At 53.0% G+C, this 23571-nt stretch overlaps 3 protein-coding genes across 9 annotated transcripts in view; 2 read left to right on the top strand and 1 right to left on the bottom strand.

Moving 5' to 3' along the window:
- Window positions 1-13711, top strand: part of THRAP3 (thyroid hormone receptor associated protein 3) — a 34182-nt gene extending 20471 nt beyond the window's left edge. For 3 of the 7 annotated variants that reach the window (XM_083810355.1, XM_083810354.1, XM_083810356.1), the window contains 9 exons: window positions 1448-2350; window positions 3814-4554; window positions 5437-5609; window positions 6406-6517; window positions 7217-7301; window positions 9607-9791; window positions 10444-10636; window positions 11102-11251; window positions 12142-13711. In XM_083810355.1, coding sequence (XP_083666481.1) covers window positions 1448-2350; window positions 3814-4554; window positions 5437-5609; window positions 6406-6517; window positions 7217-7301; window positions 9607-9791; window positions 10444-10636; window positions 11102-11251; window positions 12142-12363 — 2764 coding nt within the window. In that variant the 3' untranslated portion in view covers window positions 12364-13711. Of the gene's footprint in view, window positions 1-1447; window positions 2351-3813; window positions 4555-5436; window positions 5610-6405; window positions 6518-7216; window positions 7302-9606; window positions 10008-10443; window positions 10637-11101; window positions 11252-12141 lie in introns of all 7 variants that reach the window. The other 4 variants (XR_014575199.1, XR_014575200.1, XM_083810358.1 and 1 more) reach the window with 2 other exon arrangements.
- A 154-nt stretch (window positions 13712-13865) lies between these two features.
- LOC310885923 (uncharacterized protein) lies at window positions 13866-19165 on the top strand (the record flags this gene model as incomplete). Its single annotated transcript, XM_083809810.1, has 6 exons — window positions 13866-14192; window positions 16502-16717; window positions 17990-18035; window positions 18269-18365; window positions 18500-18883; window positions 19000-19165. Exons 1-6 carry the CDS (start codon window positions 14139-14141, stop codon window positions 19163-19165), a joined length of 963 nt encoding a protein of 320 aa, XP_083665936.1. The 5' UTR covers window positions 13866-14138.
- Window positions 19166-20147: 982 nt separating this feature from the next.
- Window positions 20148-23286, bottom strand: EVA1B (eva-1 homolog B). Its single transcript, XM_083810386.1, has 3 exons — window positions 23133-23286; window positions 21189-21306; window positions 20148-21072 (listed from the first exon to the last, which is right to left on the bottom strand). Exons 2-3 carry the CDS (start codon window positions 21253-21255, stop codon window positions 20651-20653), a joined length of 489 nt encoding a protein of 162 aa, XP_083666512.1. The 5' UTR covers window positions 21256-21306; window positions 23133-23286; the 3' UTR covers window positions 20148-20650.
- Between the last annotated feature and the right edge of the window lie 285 nt (window positions 23287-23571).

Here is a 23571-nt window from a genome sequence, read left to right as displayed (position 1 = left end):
TCTTGATGACTTTTTCATTTTTAACTATTGCAAAATGGTGCGTGCTTTAGAGCTGGAGCAGAGTGTTAGCTGCTTAGCTACAGGGGGTAGCAAAGTTGGGAGAATTATCATTACTGGTGGCATTTATTTTGCGTAGAACTTACTGTATTTTTTAAAGGGATTTCTTGTAAATAGTCTCTGCAGCTTTTGGAATGAAAGTTTCTTGCTGTAAACCTCTCTGAAATGATAGAATAGATTTTGGAAGCAGCATACAACAGGTCCCTGGCTGGTAATTAGTAACAAATGCAGCAATTTTCTGAAAACGGGAGTGTTCTCATTGCTTGTGACTAGGATTCCGTATAAATTGTTCTTGCTGTCTGTTTCTGTGCTTTTCCTCCCTATCGTTATGATTTGAATGAGGAGGTGTCTCAGGTAAGTTGCATAGGCTTTCTGGTTGTTTGAGGTAATAGATGAAGCCGGTGCTTAAATTATCATTAATTTGTTTGATAGCAATGACTGTAATGTATTTGATAGGTGGAAAAAATAGAAATAAAATACATTTCTTACTGCCTGCATGTACTTCAATGTTTTGGGACTTCTAATGGCAGCTTTGCATTGCCTTGTGCATGGTGGTTTGGGATGTGAACAGAGAGGGGGCAGCAGAGAGTTGTGTATTGCTGCTCTGTAGTAGACATACGTGTCTACTGGAGTGTGTTTTATAGGGTCTGTATGGGTCTCTTTTAACATAGGAAGGGAGTGTGGAAACAGTTTGAACAAATATTATGTACTTAAATTTCATTTTGAAAAATATTTCTTATTTAATTCTACTAGTTTGGACACTTTCTCTACTTTAAAAGCACAATTTGCTAAAATCTCAAACATTAAACAGAGTTTTGTGTTTTTCCAGCAGCTGGGAAATACTTGTTCTAAAGCTGGCACTTAAACCTGAGCTACACTGCGTCTTCTGAGCAGTTACACAGCAGCAGTTCCAACATTTTAGCGGGAGAGACTGTTGAAACAATTATCCCTTAACGTTTTGTCCTTTCAATCAGTCATCTCACAGGGTTTTTGCTTGTCTTGGATTCAGTTCTGTTCTTTATACGAACAGCCGGCGCTTTCATTCTGTGAGCGGAGGCAGTGCTGGACGGCGCCATCTCGTGGCATCGGGCTGGAGAGTGGCTGCCTCCCTCTGCAGTCCTGCTCGTTTGGAGTTCCAGCTTCCAAATTGTGGCAACTGGCTCACCTTTTGAAACTTGACCTACAGAGCAGTGTGCCATCTGCACCCCTCCTGCTCTCCTCGTGCTGAGGTGTTGCAATTTGTTTAACTTACCTGGCACAGAAGTGGGATTTCATCTTGATCATCAATTTCAAAAGTATTTGAGAACTGAGGGACATGGGAGAGGGAAGATAAGGCTTCAAATAAAAAGTTAAGAATAAACTTTAAAATACTTTTTTTCCTTTTTATCAGTTCTAGGTCTCGTTCAAGATCATATTCTCCATCTCATAACAGAGAAAGGAACCATCCAAGAGTCTATCAGAACCGTGATTTCAGAGGTCATAACAGAGGATACAGGAGACCGTATTATTTTCGTGGCCGAAACCGAGGGTTTTATCCATGGGGCCAGTATAACCGAGGAGGATATGGCAATTACAGGTCTAACTGGCAAAATTACCGCCAAGCGTATAGCCCTCGTAGAGGGAGGTCACGCTCTCGTTCACCCAAGAGGAGGTCTCCTTCACCAAGGTCCAGAAGTCATTCTAGAAATTCCGATAAGTCATCTTCTGATCGGTCAAGGAGGTCTTCCTCTTCTCGGTCTTCCTCAAATCATAGCCGAGTTGAGTCTTCCAAGCGTAAGTCTGGAAAGGAGAAGAAGTCATCTTCCAAGGATGCCCGAGCATCTCAGGCTGCAGGAGATAATCAAGGGGATGATTCTAAGGAGCAGCCGTTTTCGGGAGCGGCAGCTCAAGACGTCAAGGCATCTGAGGGATCAAAACCATGGCAAGATATGAGCACCTATGGGACAGGTTCGGCGTCACGAGCTGCCGCGCCTGAGCTTAGCCCGAGGGAACGCAGTCCTGCGTTAAAAAGCCCTCTCCAGTCGGTTGTGGTGAGGCGTCGTTCTCCTCGGCCGAGTCCGTTGCAGAAGTCGAGCCCTCCGCTTTCCAACCCGTCGCAGCTGAGCTCTTCTTTGCAAAGCAGCACCTCCTTTCAGGCGGGCTCTCACCAGAGTCCGTTTGACCATGGCTCGGCAGGCTTGAGTCCGACGAGGAAGAGCCCTGTGTGCAAAAGTCCAACGCCAATCGGTTCAATTTACAGTACCTCTCAGAAGGAGGAAACCACAGCTCCCGGAGGAGGAGCCTTCTCAAAGAGGCAAGTGACGCGTTTCTCTCTGTGGCAGGGTGTTTTGACAAGCCAGCTCGCATGTGTAGGCGTCCCCACGAGCACTGCAGCAGTTCTCAGCCTGTCTGCGGGCTCCAGCTGGAACAAGGTGCCCGTGTGTGCAGGGTGCTAGGTAGCTGTGGGCATGGTACAGCCTCGGTGGTGGAACAAAAAGCAGACCTAGCCCCGTGGTGCAGGAAGTTGGGGCTTGTTTTCTGATTTAACTTGGCTAGTGCTAGCAGTTGTTAGTTCCCCGCAAAACTGTTTATAGTGCACGAACACTTGAAATGAAGATGTGCCTAGTGAGATTTTCTAGCAGCCTAACAGCATGCACTGGAAACTTGCATTTTTAAGTAATTTACTTTTCGGTTAAAGATTTTTTAAGTAGTGTATTCTTCAATTACTTTGATTTTATAATATCTAATGTAAATCTTGCTGCATGGCCTGCTGCAAGCAGCCGAGGGCAGTTGTAGTTCTGAAGCTTGTGCCTGTGTATGTGGGTGGTATGATGAACACCGAAGTCATCACGGAAATTAAGAGGCAAGCACCGAAGTCATCACTGATTAAGACACAACCTTCTATAGGGAAGGACTCGATTTACCACGTCTGTGTTTGCTGGGTTAGTCCACTGTGATTTCTGCCTTAAGGTGGTGCTTTCTTTTAAAAGATACGGCAGCATTCACAGGTGCTTTAAGTTTATTCTTTTTAAAGTTATTTCGGACTATCCTATATCAAGGATGTATGAACTTTAAAAAGGAAAAAAAAAAACCCACAAAACTCTGGTTTGGGCTTTTCAGAGCATTGAATTAACGTCCTTGAGCATTACTGCTTTCTCCCTAAAGCTAGGGTTTTGCTTAATGATTGCTTTAAAACCTAGTTCTGATGCTTGAAACTAGCTTATGATAAATTGTTGTTCTTACTAAATGTTTTGTCTTCTCCCAGCAAAATTCCTCACTGTTAACCTTTTTGCTTTTTATTTGTATTTACAGTCTGTCATGAAATATTTAGCTTACCTATGAAACTTGCATCCAAAATTTGAAGTAGCTTTTGAGGCTTTTATTTCCAGTGTGTTGTTTAAAGCAGAACAGCCCAGTTTGAAAGTTTTGATGTGTTGTTCTCCTGAAGCAGGTTTGTAAGTAAATAAACTGATTGGGTAAGATGCTACTATTTTCCTTAAAATGAATCTGTGGGTAAGTGTGTTTTTTACTTGCTTTTAAGCCTCATTTCATCAGTTATGCATATCCATTTTCTTCTACATTTATTGAATTTATTGAGAAGTAAAAGTCTAAAATCCAGGCCGAGAAATCTGCGTTACATTTTAGTTATTTAGGGCCTAGAGACAATCTTTTGTACATGCATATCTGTGTTCTCTAAGATTTGACTGCTTTCCACTGAAGTATTAACCTCTTTGATTTTTACTAAGAGAACTGTTGTAATGTCTCTTCTGTGAACAGGTATCTGGAAGAGCAGAAGACTGAGAATGGGAAAGACAAAGAGCAGAAAGTAACAAATGTTGAAAAGGAAAAACCTAAAGAAAAAGGGAATTTCTCTGAGTTGGGATCAACAGATGGAAAGGCAAAATCTGATTCCTATGCATCCAAAGCAGACTCTGAGAAGGGATACCGTGGCAGTCAGTCGCCCAAGCGCTACAAGTTCCGGGATGACTTTGACAAGCTAAAGGCACCAGAGTTCCACAAGGAAAGTCACTATGGCAAAGAGGAAACGGATGAGCAGGAAAAGAAGGATAAGGCAAAGGGCCGAAAAGATTCGGAGTTTGATGATGAGCCCAAATTTATGTCTAAAGTGGTAGCGACATCAAGTAAAAGTCAGGAAGAGGAGAGGCAAGGAAAATGGGAAGGCGTGGTGTTCTTGCCACCTGGAAAGGAGAAGCAAAGGAAATCTGATGAAGCAGAGGAGGAAAGCTATTCTGAAAGATCAAAAAAAGAAGAGAGGCCAGCATCCAAGAGAGCTGAATCAGGTCACAGGGGCTTTGTTCCTGAAAAGAATTTTAGAGTCACCACTTACAAAACAAGCCAGGAAAAAAGTTCTTCCCCACCACCAAGGAAGACTTCAGAGGTAAAGGAAAAGCCAGCAACGAAAGGAGATGGGCTAGCTCCTGGCAAATCCTCCTTTTCCATTACTCGTGAGGCCCAGGTCAATATTCGAATGGATTCCTTTGACGAAGATCTTGCACGGTGTGTATTTGCTATAGTTTTGGGCAGGTTAAATAGTAATTTTGGCTGCCTGTTTGTCTTCTTGAGATCTTACGTTCCTCAGATCTGAGGAAGGCTACGTAATACCGTATCACAATTTCTATTTTTTCAGTGTTAGAGATGAAATTTTTTCTGGCCTTAGAACACTTATGGGATCCCTTTGTGTGGCAGGAGGTTGGAGGGGTTGCCAGTTTGCAGATAATGTGTAGCACAGAGGTTAAAAAACTTCTCGTTTTTTTTCCAACTAGATTCATTTCAGATTGTAAATGTTTCTACATCAGTTTTTATGCTGCACCAGCCTCTGGAAAGAGTCAAGTACTTGGTGACTTCTTGCTTCTAGAAGTTTGTGATACAGTAGAACTACAGTGCTGCTTAAATGACATTTCTTGTGGAGAGCATTTACGCTTATTCTTAACGTAGCATTACTGAAACTCTAGGAAGCTCTGACAGCCACTTAGGCATTGTTTCAAGAAATCTTAAGGCAATAAAAAGTTGCTCCAGAAAGCACGTTTGTACAGCAGTAGCCAGTAAATGTTAATATACCACGTGGGATGTTAGAGGTTAATCTCGAATTTAGGAACAGTAGCAGAGGATTATAGCCAGCTAGTGGGGTGGGAATGAGCTTGTGTTTCATAGCTGTCAGGGTTTAATATCTCTGCAGCCCTCCAAGTACAGAGCAACAAGTGATCTGAATTAGTACAGTAACTTAGATTAGTGTATTTTAAAGATATTTAAATAAGCAATTAGCTTGTGCAATTTAATGTTACTACATTACTTCATAGTATTATATAAAAATTCTTCTACTTTGATCTTCTGAAACAAACTGCTTCCCTTGTTCTACTTCATGTCGTCTGTTTTCTCTAGTCCAAGTGGCATACTGGCTCAGGAACGCAAGCTGTGTCGTGACCTTGTGCATAGCAACAAAAAAGAGCAAGAATTTCGTTCTATTTTTCATCATATTCAGTCTGCTCAGTCTCAGCGAAGTCCTTCTGAACTGTTTGCTCAACACATAGTGACTATAGTCCATCACGTAAGAGGTGGGTCAAAGTCCCTGTATCCTCAGATGAAGGTTCACTCCCCCCCTCCTTGCCCAAACAAGTGATTTTCATGTACTCTGGTTAATGCTCAGAGAGCTGTTCTCCAGCAGATATGCGATAGATGAGGATAGCAGCTGATGATCATGTAGTCATGGAATTATTTAGTTGGAGGTGATTCCTGGAGCCTAGCTCAGCCTCCTGCTCAAAGCAGAGCTAGCATGCAGGTTGGATCAGGTTGCATTGTGTTGTGTCCAGTTGAATTTTGAAGAAAAGAGAGAGACACCACTTCCCCTCTGCTCGTACATCACCTACTCCAACACCCCAAACCATCCTGATAACTTTCTACATTCGCCAGTTTTGAGCTCTGTTTCATTGAACAGCCTAAAAGTCTAGCTTTATCCAGAGACAGCCTTGCAAGTACCAGTTACCTGCACACCCACCTCGCCATTTACATTAAAAAAAATTCTTCTGGAAAGGCAGAAGAGGTGTTCTCACTTTTACCTGAACAATATTCAGGGAGACTGTGATTTAGAATTTGTATATTCTGTTGATTTGTTTATATTTACCTAAATCATGTCTGTAAAGTGTGGTCACATGCCATTAATTTCAAGAGTAAGTTACCTGAGTGAATTGTTAATTTCAAGAGTGAAATTGAAATTTGTCAGCAGTGTAGAGTTGCTCATGTGTGTGCTTCATGTGTCCTGCAACTGAATTTGACCAAGCTGTGGGACTGATGTGCTCTTTCTGTTTACAAAAATGGTATTAATATTGTGACGTTTGCTCAACCACCCCACAGAGCATCACTTTGGATCGTCAGGAATGACACTGAATGAACGCTTTACCAAATACCTAAAGAAAGGAATGGAACAAGATGCAGCTAAAAACAAAAAGAGCCCTGAAATTCACAGGTTGGTGGCATTGCGGGGGGATTTCATGTTTCCTTCTCTTAAACTGGAGTCATTCTGGAGTAATTCAAGAATAGGAGAGAATGGGTGGATCTGTACCTAGTTAAGAAAGTCGTGCAGTATGGCTTGCGTGTTAGAGTTGTGTCTAGTCTCCTACCCAGCCTTTGACAAGACAAAGGAAGTTAGTGAGTAAATCCTTGAAGGACAGAAGTGATGTCCTGGTGGAAGAGGAGAGGGGATGTCTTAGTCAATCGTTTGAATTCCTTACATTTTAGACTTAATATTTTTTAGATGGACTTGCAGCAGCTTGCTAATGTTACTGGGTAAGCATATGGGAATATGAAAACTTTTTTTTAAAAAAAAGTTTGATCGTGTATCGTTTATAGGCATTTTCATAATGTTATAAAGTTCTGGTTTCAAAAAGACTTGCATTTATGTTTTACCATGTTGCATTCTTCCTTATATTTTTCTCAGTCCTTTTGTCTACAGCTGAAGGAGTGCTTGGACAGTTATTTATTGAAAAATAGCTTGACATCAACAGACCTATTCGTGAACCTTAAGTTGCTGTAAAGTAGCTTCAGCAAAAACGGAAAAAATGAGGAGTTTTAAATAGATTTGGAAACATTGGACAGTCTGCTTTTAAGTGACATTTGATGTAAAAACTTAATCTTGTTTGTAAGATGACTCTTATCTTTCTTTTAGGAGGATAGATATTTCTCCCAGTACTTTTAGAAAACATGGATTCTCTCAAGAGGAAACGAAAAGCTCCAGAGATCCTGGCTTCAAGGTGAACTGTTACTCTGATTAGTTTAATTCAACAAAATGAGTGCATTGGGCATGAACTTAACAGTGATGTTTTTGTTTAAATTACTCTCTACTTAAGTTTGTGTTTTTCTTTTAAGGATGGGCATAATTCTAAAAATGAACTACAAAGGGTTAATTTTTATTAAAAATGTATCAACAACCTTTGTGAAGTGGTTAGACTATGGTAAATGACCCCAAAGTCAATTGAGGTGAGCTTGAGAAAAAAGAGAGGATTTTTGGAACAAGTGCCCATGATGAGAGAAGAGACTTTTTGTGATATTTTTCTGCTTGTAAGTATTATTAAATCAATTGTATACATGCGATATTTCCAACCATGTTTTCAAAAAGACATGCATGTCAAAAAGAGGAAAGTAAAACTAAATACTTATCTAAACAAGATACACTATTAAGCAGATTATAAATTTTGTTCTAACAACTTACTGTACCATTTCTGTTGATTGCTGTTACTTTAACATTCAGCACCTGTTTGAGTAGATCCAGACCATTTGGAATTTAGTGTGCTAGCTTTTCTGAGTAGATCAATGTTAAGCCATCGCACGTACTGTAAACGATCATTAAAGTGGCTTAACTTAATGTTTGGGATTTTAAACTTTGTTTATTCACCTTCATACATATTTACGTTGAACGTTGAAGAGATTTTAAACAGTCCTGCTGAAACCTTACTTGTTTCATATTTGTTTTCGATTTTTTCCAAACACACTTGTGGCTTGACATGGACGATGGTGAGATGGATTTGATGGGCCTGAACTCTGAGCATCAGCTTGGCAGAGTGTATTATAAACGTGGTTTCCAAACAGCTCGCCAGCCTTCCGTGAAACAGACGTGCCCTCACAAACCCAAATAGGTGTTTGCTGTACCACATAAGGGAGCTGCTGCTGATTTTGTCACTTATCTGTCATCCATCGTGTTGGGAGCAGTTTTATTCTCAGAGTAGAAATTAAAGCTCTTTGCCTGGGGAAAGTAGAAGAGCAAAAAAAACCAAAACCAAAACAAAACGTCTGCTCCCACTCCTGCGTTATTTGACATTTTTATTTAAACAAAAAACTGTTTAGAAACTCATGTAAGTAAAAAATTTAATAGCTAGAGAATTACTAATCCTTTTGTATTTAATTCAAGACGATTAATCTGATTTATGTTGCATATCAAGTAATACAGTTCCCAAGATAAGTAAATGAAGTGTAAATGTGTAAATGAAGTAGCAATCTCTGGACGCAACAGTGGAGGCTGTATGTTGCTAGCAGCATTGTGCACAGGCTTCCCACTAAAGAACCACTGTTAAATGTTTGTCAAAACCACAGCCACTGTCAATTTGCTGCTCGTGTGTGCAGTCAGAGCAGAAGTTCATCGAAGAGTCATGGGTCTTAAAATATACACAGTAACACAACTTGACATTTTCTAGAGAAAATTATTTAAGCAGCAATTTCAATAGAACTCAAGCATAAGTGGATTTTTTTTTTTAGTTAGCTATTTAAAAGTAAAAATCTAGTTTTGGTTTTTCAGCTTTTTTTTCTTTGTGAATGCCAGGTAGCTGGCATTAGTAGATTTGTTGGGCTTATGTGGAGAAACACGTGCCATCTGTGGTGACTTCTTGGCATCTTTCACGTGGTGCCTTCTGGTTAAGGGGCAAGCAGTGCTGTAGGTGATACCTGCCACAGAACAGATCTTCTTAATGGATGTGTTAAAGATCAGTGGGATGCTGATATTCCTCCAAAGAACCTTGATCACTGCATTTTGGTGGCCTCTGTCTCTTAACTCTTTGATTAGCAATCACTGTCTTAGCTGTTTGCCACTTGGAGACACCTTTTGCTTCTCAAGTTTTCAGACCTGGTGATTAAAAATTCCTTCCATGCTGCTAGATGATATGTCAGCAGGGTAGTGAGCGTGTTGCTGTTCGGTGACAAATGGCTGCTAGAACTGCAGCATGCCAAAAATGCCTGACACACAATCAGATGGATTAGATTTCCAAGTTGTTCTCACCTCACTGGCTGTGGTGTATACAATAAGTGTCAGCCTCTGTATTTCTCCCTACCTATTACCAGGCTGTGCTAATGCTGTTTAAAAGAAATTAAAAGTTAAAAACAGTGCTTTTGATGTAGGAAAATTGAAATCTGTGCATTATTTTACATCTTAAAATGGATTAAGTATTGATTAGCATTCAGATAAATTCCTGTTCTCCAGAAGTCTGTGCAGTCAGTAGCAAAGTAATGGTGCTGAAGTAGTGCGCTGTAAATCTTTGTGTTAAACTCTCCCCTTCCCTGCACTTGTAGGCTGAAGGGAAATATAAGGACGACCCTGTTGACCTGCGCCTTGATATCGAACGCCGTAAAAAACATAAGGAAAGAGATCTTAAACGCGATAAATCCAGAGAATCAGTGGACTCGAGAGATTCAAGTCACTCAAGGGAAAGATCAACTGAGAAAACGGAGAAATCTCACAAAGGCTCAAAGAAAAAGTATGTAGGAAACCTAATAGCCATTTCCTTCTGCATTTCATATTTCTGCTATTAAAGTTGGAGACAACATCACGTATATATAGTTGTACGCCTGTTGACATAACTGCTGCAGTGGCGTGAATTATTCCTCTGCGTGTCTTCTCGATACCGTTATATCTGTCTGAAACGCTAAATAACTGTTAAAGGTAAATGAGAAGGCTTCGTATGTCAGAATGGGTGAGTCACTTTTTCTTCTTGTTCCAGTTACAGAAAACAGCAATGTTTAAATGACTTTTCTTTAATTTTAATCCTTTTCTAGTAGTGTAATTTTTTCCATTTGACTAAAATTGTATCTGTGAGTGCCTTCTTCCTAGAAAGGAGACCTAGAGGAGAAGGGAATAGTACTGGTCTCAAATTCATGCTTATCTTATAGTCGGTGGTATAAACACTTTAAAAGCAGCAAGGTTGTGCCAGAGAAGACTTGGGACCTGTGTTAGATGTGCATGTTGTAGCTGACTTTAAGTTGTTAATATGGTTTTTCTTTTCCATAGTAGGAGAATGAAACCATTGCATTGATGGGGGAGTGATAAATAATTCTGTAGCAAGCAGGTTACTTCTAAGTTATGAAGCCTGTTGATGTCCCCCTGACCTTAATTTCCTATCACTGAAACAGGAAACACCGAAGGGTGCGTGAGAGATCCAGATCCAGCTCATCATCATCACGGTCCTCTCATTCAGTCAAAGCAGAGGAATATCCAGAGGAGACTGAGGAGAGAGAGGAAAGCTCCACAGGCTTTGACAAGTCCCGGCTGGGGACTAAAGAATTCACAGGTCCAAATGAGAGAGGAAGAGCTAGAGGGACCTTTGTAAGTATCCCACCCCAAGTATCAATTGCTAAAGCAGTCAAGAAGCACCTACTGTTTATTGTTCTTCCGCAGTTAAAGCATACGGTAAAGGAGAAGCCCCAAAGGTGTGGTCTGGCTGTGGATGATGAGCCAGAACGTGATCACTCTGTATCTCAAGCACTAACCAGGGTGTTCACAACATAGCCTGGGTGGTTGAACTCAAGCTGCATGGAGCAGAATCAAGCCTGGAAGCTTTTGCTCGTTAGTAATTGCTGAGCAGCCCTGATGGGCAGCATAATGTGCATCAGTCGGTTTGGGTTAGGCTACCAAAATGACTCATCTGGTCATAACCCTGCCTGTTGTTTGCAAATTTTGTGCCTTGGTTACATTTGAGTCTTACAGCTTGGTGCCCCTGAAGTCAGCAGGGAGCTGGGGGGCACTGCCACCACAACCTTTTTATTTTTCTTCCGTGTTTTGCTGTTGCAGCAGTTCAGAGCAAGGGGGAGAGGATGGGGCAGAGGCAACTTTTCAGGAAACAATAACAGCAACAGTGGTGGCAACAATGACTTCCAGAAGAGAAACAGAGATGAGGAGTGGGATCCAGAGTACACACCGAAGAGCAAGAAGTACTACTTGGTATGTGTCTGAAGTACTAAAACATGTATAAATCCACCAGGTATCTGGTCTTAAACATTTCTAATCTACCAGCTTACGGCTTCATGTGCTGCTTCCTCACCAGAAGCTTACGGCTCGTCTTGAGTTTGTTACTGTTCATTTGAGAACGGTTGGCCGTTATGTGAAATGAAATCCTGAAGGCTGGTTAAAGACCCCGTGTTTCACAGTAGTGCAGAAAAAGCAGCTTAAATCTGTTAGACTGTGTTGCAGATGGCCTACACTTCTTGGTTCTTCCATCCCTGTTCAGAGTTCAGCTTCTGGATGGGTTAGCACCGTTCCTTTTTGCTTCTGATAAGTCTGCCGTACTAACAGGCATTTATCTGGGAGAAACCTGTCTGAATGACCCTTCTTTGAAGAAGGGAAAGTTTAAACACACACAGACTTTTTTCCTCTTCCTGATTTGGGGTACCTGAGGCTTTTCATTAAATAACGCTGTGTTTCAGTCTTGCAGCTCAAACAAGAAAGCCTTGATTTTACCTTACTTTGCTTTTTCTGATCTTGTTGAAGGTAGAATTGTAATTTGTTTTGGTGTCCAGTCTCTAGCCTGCATTTTACATAAAGAAATGGATCGGTTTGAGCCCAGCAGCGTGGTTCATAGCAGCCTGTACCAATTGCAGCGATGGGTTGCCATGCACAAAGAGAGCCCGTGTGGCACTTGTGCATTCCTGCCTTCATCTGCTGTTTTCTTCCCCCAAACAAGCCAGTACTTGTGTTTAGGGGGCAGTATTCACTGTGGCATAAATCTGGTTGGTGCTGCAGGGCTGATATCACCAGGCAGTGTTTTCCTGCTCCTCTCACACCGAGAGCAGCCAGCCTGTTTCAGCTGATGTCATTGCCTTCTCCCCGTGCAGCACGATGACCGGGAGGGCGAAGGTGCGGAGAAGTGGGTGAACAGAGGCCGTGGTCGGGGTGCTTTCCCCCGAGGACGAGGTCGCTTCATGTTCAGGAAGTCGAGCACCAGCCCCAAGTGGGCTCACGACAAATTCAGCGGCGAAGAAGGAGAAATCGAGGATGATGAAAGCGGAACAGAAAACAGAGAGGAAAAGGACAACTTACAGTCGACGACTGAGTAGCCGCAGTCTGCATGTTTCCGGGGAGCCCTGGCAGGAGTGGAGGGGTTCAGCATGCTAGTGATGGAGATTGTCAGGGCGATCCTGAAGAGCTGAGCAGAGCCCCAGAGAGGAGCTCGGAAATAATCCCGAAGTTAACTGCATTTTCAGAGTTCAGCCTCCCTAAGTGTGGACTAGAACTGATAAATCATATATGCTTGGATCCGCTCATGGAGTATACCTTCCCAAAGACTTACCTTCTGGACTGAATAAGGTCAAGTACTGGGTGAGATCCTAGATTTTCTCTCTTGTCTGTGACCTTATTGAATGGTCGGTTAAATTTTTTTTTTGGTAACAGGCTTTGAAGGCGATGTGGATTTCAGTTTGTGCCCATCTTAACCCAGTAGTCTTGACACTTTTTGTTTCTCTTTTATAATTTGAAATAGCAAAGGTCGGGATTAACTCGCCAGTTCAAATTTTTCTCCCCTATTGTGTATTCAATTTTTTAAATTCATACTTACTTATTTTAGGCCTTTACGTATGTAGTAACATCAATTAAATGATAATTTTTGGAAACTATTTTTGGTTCTTATAAATAAGAAACAATGAAGCATGTGAATAAACATCTAAATGTTAACTTGTTGGGACCAAACTGCTATGGTTTTTTTAAAAACATTTTTTATGTAACAGTTGTTTTAGGGCCTTTTAAAAACAATTGTTTTCCTTTTATGTTGAAAGTTAACGAAATTAGCATGGTTTAAAAAAAAAAAATTACACCCTACTTTTCATCACTGTTTGTGTATAGCGTTAGGCCTGGTGTGTGCTGGAGCCCCAAACTGCTTGTAGGCATTTTGTGTATCCTCTTTGCAGCTGGTTGTGAACTCGAGTGCTCTTTCCAAGGTAACATAGTTTTCTAAGAAACTTCAGAATTCTACTAGGTTAAAGAAAAAATATAAAAGGAAAGATGAGAATTTTTCAATATTTTTTATTAATCTTTTTATAAAAACAAAAGGCAAACCCCTCCTGTGCTGGCTAAGGATGGCCGTTATGATGCATTTCTTTTTACCTTCTACTTTAAACAAAAAAAAAAGAAGTACTCTGAAGAAGTTTGCAGATAGTTGTGGCTGAGTCAGTGAGCCTTGGTAGCAGGAGAGGCATGTCCACGCACCGACGCTGAGTGTGCACGTGCTGTAAAGACACCGCTCTCCCTGTCCTCACCACCTCTGCCTTCCCTCCCCCAGGATTGCTGTGCTCATCCCTCCCCACACACCAACTAGAGTTTGGTTTGTTTTGACTTGAACAGTTCCTGTTTAGCAACCCCCTCAAGTTTGTTTATGCAAATAAAATACAATAAAATGAGTAGTAGGTGTAACTCTGCTTTGTTTTGTGGTCTGAGTCCGGGGCTCCCTCTGTCACCAGCCATTTGCCTTCTGAATGAACTGGTGGAGCCGAAAGAACCAAAGGGCTTTGGCCAGCCTCAGGGTGGAGCTGCAGAAGAGTTGCTGGGAAGAGCAGCTTTAAAACATGGTCCCAGAGGAGAAACTAGCCTAGGCAGCAGTAATGAACAGCAGTAATGAAAGAGGAAGCTCAGGCTGGGGCCTGTGGGGCTGCCCCTGCTGTTGAAAAGCAGCAGTTGCAAGCAGTTACTCTCCTGGCCTAACGCTCGAGGTTCCTGTTTTATACGGCTCTCCAGCTCGGGAACTTTGCACGTGGAAGCAAGTGGAAAATCTCGTTGCAACACAGCTGAGGGCAGGAGAGGATCCCTGGAGTTGTTCCTGCAGGAGCTGTCAGGGCAGCGCATGGGAGGGCAGCCACTTTTCCTACTCCAGCTTCTGGCGCTAGCTGTGATCCTGGTAGGTGCAGGAACCCGGCGCGTGGGTGTTTTGTGCCATCAGCCTGACCTGCTTTTTAAGTTAGTAGCTAAAAGCTAATTTGTGTGTGTGCCTGAACCTGTGTTAGTTGTCTCTTGGGAGCAGCGGAACGAGCAGCTAAGCCCTGGCCAAGACTCTGGAGGCTGAGGCAAAGCTGCTGCCTGCCTGCTGCCTTCCTGCTGTGCTCTGCTTGTTGCTCGGGGCCCGAGGGCTTTCCCTGTGCCATGAGGGCAGGGGCTGAAGCCCCTCAGCCCTGCAGAGCAGTGGGGGTGCTCTGTGCTCCGCCCTTCTCCCCCTTCTTTCCTCGGTGGAATCTTGTCTGCCCATCCAACATCCATCTCAGGATGTGCACGCCAGCACAAACCCTGAAAGCTTGGCAACTGCTAATTTATGAAATCAGTCGTTGCATTTGCTGTGCCATTCGGTGCAAGTCTTTCTATTGCTGCCACTTCAAAGGAAGGTAACGGCTCGCTGCACTCCTTGGGCAAGATGTGCGGGGTGGGGTGCTGGTTAGGGGGTCTGGGGTGAGTCTAGGGCTATGCCTGCAATGCGGAGGGGCATTCCTAGCGTGTGGGGTTTAGAGGGGTGTGGGTTAATGGTTCGTGTTTCCCTCCGTGCTTGGAATCGAGCCCTTGTGCCAACTCGGACAAAAGCTGCCCTGTGTTCACTGCTCCTTCAGCCTGAACGGGCAAACCCAGGGGCGAGCCCACACGTCCCCCTTGGAGCTGGTCCTTGGGCTAGCTGCAAACAAGCCTCTCCTTTTACCTTCGTTCAGCATTACCAATTCAAATGGATTTTAAAGGAATATTCAGCTGGTGGGGCCGGGACCAGCGGGGAGCCCTCGGCCCTGCTGCCCCTTTCCGGCCGTTGCGCTCTGCAGCGGGACTCCAGACCACGAGCCTCGTGCGCTCGCGGTTTGTGGGTTTTGGCCCCTCTGTGGTTTAGCTTTCACTTCCCCCTCCATGCTGAAGTGACAGGGAGAGCCGCGAGGCGTCGAGCGGCTGTTGGGGCGCGCGGAGCCTCCTGCCCTCACCTCACTCCCGGGTCTGCAGCGGGACAGGGTCGCCCACAGCTGGCGCAGGCAGCTCAGGTAGGGGCAGGCAGGTTGCTGCTGGCCGCTCGCGTGCTCCCTGCTGGGCAAGGAGGCACGGCCGGGTGACAAATCCTCCTGTCTGCAGTGACAGGGGGGTTGGTTCCTCCTGCTCGTCAGATAAACCGGCCCCGCGGCCGGAGCCCCAGCCCTGCGCTGACCCAAACGTGCGTTCCCCAGCCCGTGCTTGCAGGACGGTGGTGGTGGGAGGCTTGGGGCAAAATCCCTCCTGCTCCTGGGCAGCAGCTCCCAGGGGAGGCGGCGAATTGCCCCCGGGGACAGCGAGTGTCCAGCAGCAAGGGCAGGAGGGAGACCAAAGCGGTGCCTGCATGTCAGCACCCAAAAAGTGACCGGGTGCCCCTTGCTCGCCTCACCCCAACATGCCTGCACCGGGCGGGTGCTGACCCAGTGCCGCTGCCTCCTGGGCTCCTTGCGCTCCGGCCCTGCTCCCTGCTGCCAGCCCCCTGCACAAACCTGGCTCTGTCCTGCCCGGCCTCGGTGCAGACGCCCTGGGGGAGGCCAGGGAGGGAGGATTAGTCCCATGGGTCGGGGCAGGGCTGAGCTCGCCCCGCTGCAGGGCCCGGAGGCGGGTGCAGAGGTTTTGTTGTACCAAAGCTTGCTGCTGGCCTCCAGCGCTGCTGGGAAGCACTAGGGGAGCCCACAGGGTTACTCCTGCCTCTTTGGAGCCTAAAACGTAATCGGTGCCTGCCTCAGCTTCCCCAGCAGCACCAGGGCCAGGGCAGGACAGCCCCGTGGTTTTACCTCCTGCTCCCTTCCTCTCCCCGACCCTTTCCGCACGGCGGTTTCCTGACCTCTCTCCGTGGCCGCCTTACACCAGCCTGCTGCTTGCTGCTCCCCGGCCCCCATCACAAAGCCACCCGGCCACTTTAGGCCCCCCAAGGCCACCCCCCTGCACCAGGGGTGTGAGCGGGGCCCTGCTGAGCAGCTCCCACCAGGGGACCCCATCGCACGGCTGCAGCCCTGGGGCCCCCATCCCTGCTGCACCCCAACGCCAAGGTCACCGCGCTGGGAAGCAGCTGCTCAAGCCCTTCCCGGTGGCACAGGCGAAGGTGGGTGGGGGGGCTCCATGCTGGAGCTTAGGGGGTTTTGAAATGGCTTGGTGCTGCCTGGGCTGGCCCCCGTCCCCATTTGGGGCAGGGGGAGCAGGGTCCCTTGCACCCCAGCGGGTTTTCTCCTGCAGGAAGAGCCGCAGGCAGTGACACGGCACCCAGCAGCCCTCCTACCCCTGGAGCTGGGGACTGCTGGGTGTGCAGGGAGCTGGGGAGGGGCTGGGGGCTGCAGCATCCCGGTGAGCCCCCTCCTGCCCTTCCTGGAGCCACAGCTCTGCCAGGAGCTGTTCGACTACACCCTGGAGCTGCTGCTGTGGAGGGGAGATGTCGTCCGGGTCCCCTGCAAGGTGAGGCGATGCCGGCCTGGGACAGCGTCCCGTGAGCCTGGCCACGGCGGCTTCTGGGCCCTGGGCACCTCCGAGCCCCACGGAGGGTGCCAGGTGGGTGGCAGCGGCGGGGCTGGTTGTGCCGTGGGGCAGGAGGAGCCCCCATGGGGTGTCAGGGATGTGGCATGGACCAGCACCGCGGTGCTCAGCACTTTGACTTCCTTCCCCGCGCGGAGCCGATTTCCTCCAGCGTCACGTGCGCGGCGCGGGGCTGGGGCGGCCAGGGGGAGCCTGGCACGGCGCTGAGCATCACGGCCTGGGGGGCAGCCCCGTGCCGGCAGGTAGGATGGGGTAACCGCGGCTCTGCGTCCATCCCAGCGGCAGCTTCGGTCACTGCCAGCCCCGCGCTGCTGGGAGCGACGGTGCCCGGGGCCTGGAGAGCATCTCCCGTGCCGTCGGGGCTGGGCGCCCTCGTCCCTGTCCCCGTGGCCCCGCACGTGGCTTGTGGCTGCAGTGACCTTGGGATGGGCAAAGCCCTTGGGCGGTTTTCCTGCCCACGAGGCCACAGAGCCAAGCGATGCACTGGTGGCGGTGGGCACCCGGTGGCTCCGGGGCTAGTGGCCCGTGATGGGGACAGGACGGCCCACGGGCATGTGCCGGTGGCCTGGCACCCCATGTCCACCCCGGGCTCGGTGCAGGGGGGTGCTGCCGCCCCGTAGGTGGTGGCGGTGGGGCCGGCATCCTGCCCGTGCCGGCGCCCTGGGGGAGGCGCAGGTCTGCGGCGCGCAGAGGAAGCGCCGACCGCAGCGACGCCGGGAGCGGGGCTGGGTGCGAGGCTGGGTGCGGGGCTGGGGGGGGGGGGCTGGGGGGCTGGGGGGCTGGGGCTGCCCCCGGACTGGCACAGGGGGCTCTGGGCATGTGGTGCCCGGGCGGTGGGGCAGGGCCCACCGTGGGGCTGCTCGGGTCCCACTGAGCATCACTGCCGGTCCCGGCAGACCTCGGGGCGGTGGCGGTGAGAGTCGTGGGCCCGGGGTGCCCTGGGGGTGTCTCACCCTCATCCTGCCCCCGGATGTCTCCTCACCGCCAGCCTCGGCCCAGCTCGTGGTGCTGAGCCCCCGTCCCTGGCAGGAACGGGATTTAGGGACGTGGGAGGTCCAGGGATTTGGTGGCACCTGGATACCGCGTCCTAGGGGGGACGGGGGCTGTCCCACACCAGCCAAGGGTCCCTGGGAGAGGGGTCGATAACCAGGACCCTTCCCCAGCGCCTGATGAGCCCCCACGCTCCCACGGCAGCCTGAGCCAGCGAGGGACCGGCCTGGGCACCAGCAGGAGCACACGGGTGAGAACTGGGCAGGGGATGCAACGGGGAGGAGAGGGGACGGGGATGGAGATGGGGAAGGGGACAGGGACGGGCAGGTCCCCTTGCCCAGGGCAGGACCCTCATGCTGGGGCAGGTCCCCGTGCCCGGGCAGCGCGGTGCTGGGGCTCCCGGCAGGAAACGCTTCCTGCCCCGGCTGTGCACCGCTCCCCGTGCCGGCCCCAGCCCCGCCGCTCACCCCCTGCTCTCCCCAGCGAGGATGGAGCCGGCCAAGCCGCCCCCCAGCAAGAGGATGGCTCCCGCGCCCCCCGTCCCTGCCAAAACCAAGCCGGCCCTGGGGCTGCCGAGCAAGTAAGCTGCACGTGGCCCTGCTGGGGCCTTTGGGGCTGCCGTGACGGGCCCGGCACCAGGGCTCTGCTGATGCTCGGCATCTCCCCGGGGGCACACCACGGCCGTGCCACCTCACTGCCCCCTGCCACCCCCAGGCCCAGCAGCCCCCAGCCCGGCACCTCGGCCGAAATGGAGCGGGGCAGAGCCGGAGACCCAGGTAGGGCCATGGCTGTAGTGCGAGCACCGGGTGCTGCAGCCATGCCCTGCTCTGACACCGTCCCTTTCGCAGACACCGATGGCTTCAGTGCCCTGCAGGTGACCACGGCCAAGCTGAGCCACCCCACGGCCACGCGCCCCCGGGTGCCGGGCCGGCGGCCGCCCAGTATGGCCGGGGGGGGCTTGGGGCCGCCCTGCGCCGAGCTCTGCCCCCATCTCCCCGCCGCGGGGCAGGGCCCGGAGCAGCGGCTGGCCCTGGAGGACCTGAAGGCCGAGGTCCGGTCCCTGCACATCCTCGTGGACCTGATGCGAGGCCAGCACCTGTGAGTGGGGACGGGGACGATGGGGAGGGGTGGCCGACCCTAAAAAGGTCCCCGAGGTCTCCTGGGAGCTCACTGCTGGGCACGGCCCCACCTGAGCCACCCCCGCGGCCTCGCAGGAGGGACCTGGAGGACGTGAGGCTGGAGCTGCAGCACGAGCGGACCAAGCGCGAGGCGCTGCAGGTGAGACCCCCCATGGCCATGGGACACAAGGACCCCTCCCACACACCCCCAGTGCCCCACCGACCCTCCTGCTCCCTTCTCGTCCCTGCAGGCGGAGCTTGAGCGGGTGAGGAAGGCGCTGCCCTGCTAGCGGGGGGGGGCTGCGGGGGGTGCGCAGGGACCCCCAAAGCATCCCCAGCCCCAGGAGCACCCCCAGCCCTGGCCTGGGGCTGTGCCGATCCGGACATGAGCGATCCCTGCACCTGGGCACCGCCTGCTGCACCTCTGAGGCCATGAAGCAGACCCTGCTTTGTTACAAATACTGGTTAAAATAAACTATTTTGGGTACGGAGCGCTGCTGGGGTCCCATTTAGGGGCTGGCCTGGTCCTGCTGTGGCACACGGGGGTCCCACGGGGGTCCCCTGCACCGTCCCGGGCTGCAGCCTGAGCCGCGCCACGGCCGAGCGCCGGCGCTGGGAGCGGACGTGCCGGGAGTCACGGGCTGGGCTGCGCCGAGCCCAGAGGCCGGGCTGGGGTGGGCTGAGCCCCCCCCCCCCGCAACCCCTCACAGCCCTCTGCAGTCCCCCGCAGCCCCCCGCGGCCCCCACGCCTCATCCCCAGCCCGGGTGCTGAGCCGGGATGTGCCACGGGGCTGGGGCAGCGCCTCCTTCTCTTCCTCCTCCGTCTGCTGCCCCCGCACCATTTCCCAGCCCCCCGGCACATTCTGGCCTCGCGCCACCGGCGTGGGGCCTGGAGAACATCTGGAAAACATCTGGACCCTGCTGCCGGCGCGGGGACGGGCCTGGGAAGGAGCTATTTTTATAAAGCTGCTGGGGAGGGGGGCAGCGGGGACCCGGTCCCGCACCCCTGCACGGGGCTGGGACGGTGCCTGCAGCGTGGGCAGGATGCGGCCCAGCCCTGCGGGGAGCGGCCGCGGCCCCGGGGGAGCGCGAGCAGCCCCAGAGCCCAGCTGGGAAACATCCGGCACGGCGCTGGGGCAGGGGCCGGGCGGTGCCGGAAAGGCCGGCGGCTAAATTTAGTGGGAATTTAGCGGGGCCGGCGGGAGGGAAGCGCAGAGAGCCAGGGGCCGGACAGGGAACGGGAGCCAGGGGACGAAAGCACCGTGTTGGTGGGGCAGGACAGGACCCCGCAGATCGCACGGGTGTACAGCCCGACCGCGGCCGGCGGGGTGGCGTCCCTCCGGGGACAGCGCAGAGATGGCGGGGCCAGCGGGGCAGGGTCTGCCTCGTCCTTGTCCTTGTCCTTGTCCCTGTCTCCGCAGGGTCCTGGGGCTGCTGGCCTGTGCCGGCAGTCGTACCAATGGCTCAAAGTGCATCTTGTCCGCAGCGGCTGCTCGTGGTGGCAGAGGAGAGGCTGGGGGTGCTGGTGGCACCGGGTGCTGGTGCCGAGGTGCTCCGGGGAGGGTTCTCCACCCCATGGGCAGTCAGTGGCCCCACTGTGCTCCCCAGTCCCGGCACCAAACCACATCATGTGCCACTCTCAGCCCCCATCAGTGCCGCAGGGTCTTGCGGCACGGCACCGGCCGAGTTACCGGGGTGGAGGCGAGGGTCCCCCCGTGCCCCCCGGCTGTGCTGCACCGTGCCGCGCTCAGTAGTAGTGCACGCGGCCCAGGGTGCCGGTGCCGGTGCCCAGGATGTCGGGCTGCCCGTTGCGCCAGATCTCGCGGATGATGCGCTCGCGCTCCTCCAGCCGCTGCGCCCGCTCCAGCTCCTCGGCCGAGGCGAAGACGTTGACGGGCAGCGCGCCGTCCCCAGGGCCGTGGCTCTCCAGCGGGATCTCGGTCACAGGCAGCAGCGACTCGGAGGCGGCGCGGTCGATGGTGTCCTCCTCCTCCTCCTCCTCATCGTCCTCGTCGTCGTCCTCGCTGAGGTCGGGCGGGCCGGGCCGGGGCCGGCGCAGGGGGCGGGCGCGGGGCCGGCAGGAGATGCGCAGCACCAGCAGGCACAGGGTCAGCACCAGCCCGAAGCAGACGCCCAGCACGAAGTAGAGCCCGAAGCTCTCGGGGTTGGCTGTGGGGAGGGAAGGCGATGGGGCTGAGGGGCTGCCCCAGACCTCAACGGGGCGGCGGTGGCCCCAGGGTCCCCACTGGGGATGTTTCCCAGCCAGGGGGGCTTTGTGGCCTCACCTCGGATGTGCGCGTATGCGGCCATGCTGTTGCTCAGCAGCTCCATGTCCTGCTTGCGGCTCTCCATCGCGGCGCCCAGCCGCGCTCAGGGGCCCTGCGGGCAGCACGTGCTGGGCATCTGTGGGACATGGGATGCGGGGCTGAGCCGGGGGGCTCCCGGAGCCCCCTGTCCCCACCTGGGGCACCGTCTGGGGGGGACCATGCGGAGCAAAGAGGGGTGGAAGGGGAGGGGGCTCGTGCCCGGCGGTGCTGCTGTTCGGACAGGGCCGAGCCCCGGTGGTTGCCGAAGCGGAGCCGTCCCGCTCCCGCTGCCCTCTGCTCTTCCTGTGGGGCTGGGCAGGATGCGGCCAAACCCCCCCCAGGACGCTGCGCCAAGCGGATCTGCTGCAGCGGGCCAGGCTTTCCACCCCCTCCGCCCCAGGACATGGCACCAAGGGCTTCCTCGCCCCGTGGTGGCACTGGGGGGGACATGGGGCAGTGTCCCCACACCCCGCACCTCTCCCGGTACTGCTCCCAGCCCCGGCTGTTTGCTGTGGGGCCCTGGGCCAGGAGCGGGGCCAGCCCCCGCAGCACGGGGACAAGGACAGGGCTGTGGTGCAAAGGCCACCACTCAGGTGAGCAGCACGGGGGGGGGGGGGGGGGGGGGCAGAAAAAGAGGGGCTGGGGCAGGCGCTGGGCCCATGCTGCAAGCGGAAGAAGCCGCCGATGCTCCCACAGGAAATGTGGGGAGGAGGCGAGGCGGCTGCCCCATGGGACATCCCAGGGACGGGGACACCCCCAGGGCCCCAAACAGCTGAGCACCAACCCCCCCCCCCCCCCCCCCCGCCCCCTCCCCCCCCCCCATGATGCTGGTGCGGGGCTGGGCAGGGCGGGAGGGGATGCAGCACGCGGGCCCTGGCAGAGGGAAGAGCTCATTTCCCAGAAACGTCTCCACGGAGAGAGGAATGAGGAAAGAAATGCAGAAAATGTGACACATCAGCAGAACCGTCCCTGGACAGGCCAGTGCTGCGGGGCCTCGGCACGCAGCGGGGCTGGGCCGGCCCTGCCGGTGGGGACACCCCAAAATAGGGCCAGCGGTGTCCCCAGGAGGGGCCCGGGCTGCGAGCCCTGCACGGGGCCGGCTGGGATGTGCTTGGCCCGCTGCGGGCTCTGGGGACTTTGGGTGCCAAGGCTGCTGGCGAGGGCACTGCAGAACCAGCGCCTGGGCCATGCGGGGGCTCAGCACCCTGCTGGCGATGGGCACCCACGGCCGTGAGCCATGGAGGGGCAGGTCCGGGGCTGTGGTGGGCTCGGGGTGGCAGTGAGGTGAGGGACAGGCAGTGGGAGCAGGGGACAGGCGCTGGCCGGGTGCTGGGCTCGCTCCATCGATGCATCTGGGGCTGCTTTGGACCCCCCTGAGGGCACCGGAGCAGCATCACCCCCGGACACGCAGGCACAGCTGAGAGCACCCAGCCCCAAACACCGAGCCCTGCGTCCCCAAGCACCAAGTCCCCAAGGATCGAGCTCGATGTCCCCAAGCATGGATGGCTCCGTGCGGCTCCGAACCGTGCGTCCCTGAGCGCCTTGTCCCCAGGCACGGAGCCCGGCATCCCTCAGCCCTGAGGCCCCAAGATCCGCGTCCCCAAGCTCTGAGCTCTGCGTCCCGAGGCACCAAGCCCCATGTCCCCAAGCCCGGTGTCCCCAAGCACCAAGCCCCATGTCCCCAAGCCCCGTGTCCCCAAGCCCGGTGTCCCCAAGCACCAAGCCTGGCGCCCAGAGCAAGTCTTCTGTCCTGAAACCCCGCGTCCGCAGCCACAACACCGGAGCAGGGGACAGCACAGAGCGGTGTCACCCCGCCGTGGCCATCAGGACGGGGCGGACACGGGGTGCGGGGACCCCTCGGGTGCCACGTCCACCCCGAGACCCCTTCGTCCCCGTGCCCCGAGCCGTGGGGCTGGTACTCACCGGGATGGCGGCGGCGGTGGGAGCCTGCTGCACTTTGGCTGGAGCGAGGGAAGAGAGGGAAAGGTCTGTTTAGCATTAACGCGGCGGCAACAGGAAATAGTTCGGAGGAGGCTGGCGGTCAGCGCTCCCCGCCGGAGCCAATGGCAGCCCCGTCCCAACGCCCAGCGGGGCGCGGGGCCGAGGCTCGCCCGCTCCCCCGGGACGGCCCGGAGCAGGGGGGCCGAGCCGCGGGTGGGCTGCGCCGGACCCCGTCTGCTGCAGGCCCCGTCCTGGCCGTGCTCAGCACCCATCCGGCAGGATCAGGCCTGATCCTCGCCGGGCTGGCGGTGCCGGGATCCAGCCGCGCATCCCGGCCTCGCGGGGGCTGAGCCTCGGCAGGGCGAAGGCACCGCGGCCACACCGGGACAGGCTCGTGGGGCAGACACCGGCCCCAGGGAGG

Source organism: Anser anser (assembly GCF_964211835.1).
Source record: "Anser anser genome assembly, chromosome: 24".
Taxonomy (NCBI): Eukaryota; Metazoa; Chordata; class Aves; order Anseriformes; family Anatidae; genus Anser; species Anser anser.
Note: the sequence above shows the minus strand (reverse complement) of the source record. Positions and strands in the feature narration are given on the sequence as shown.

Excerpts from the sequence above, each read along its gene's own strand:
- EVA1B (XM_083810386.1), bottom strand. The coding sequence starts at position 21,255 with ATGGAGAGCCGCAAGCAGGACATGGAGCTGCTGAGCAACAGCATGGCC. Across the intron at positions 21,073-21,188 it reads CGCATACGCGCACATCCGAG|CCAACCCCGAGAGCTTCGGG; the intron begins GTGAGGCCACAA and ends CCCTCCCCACAG.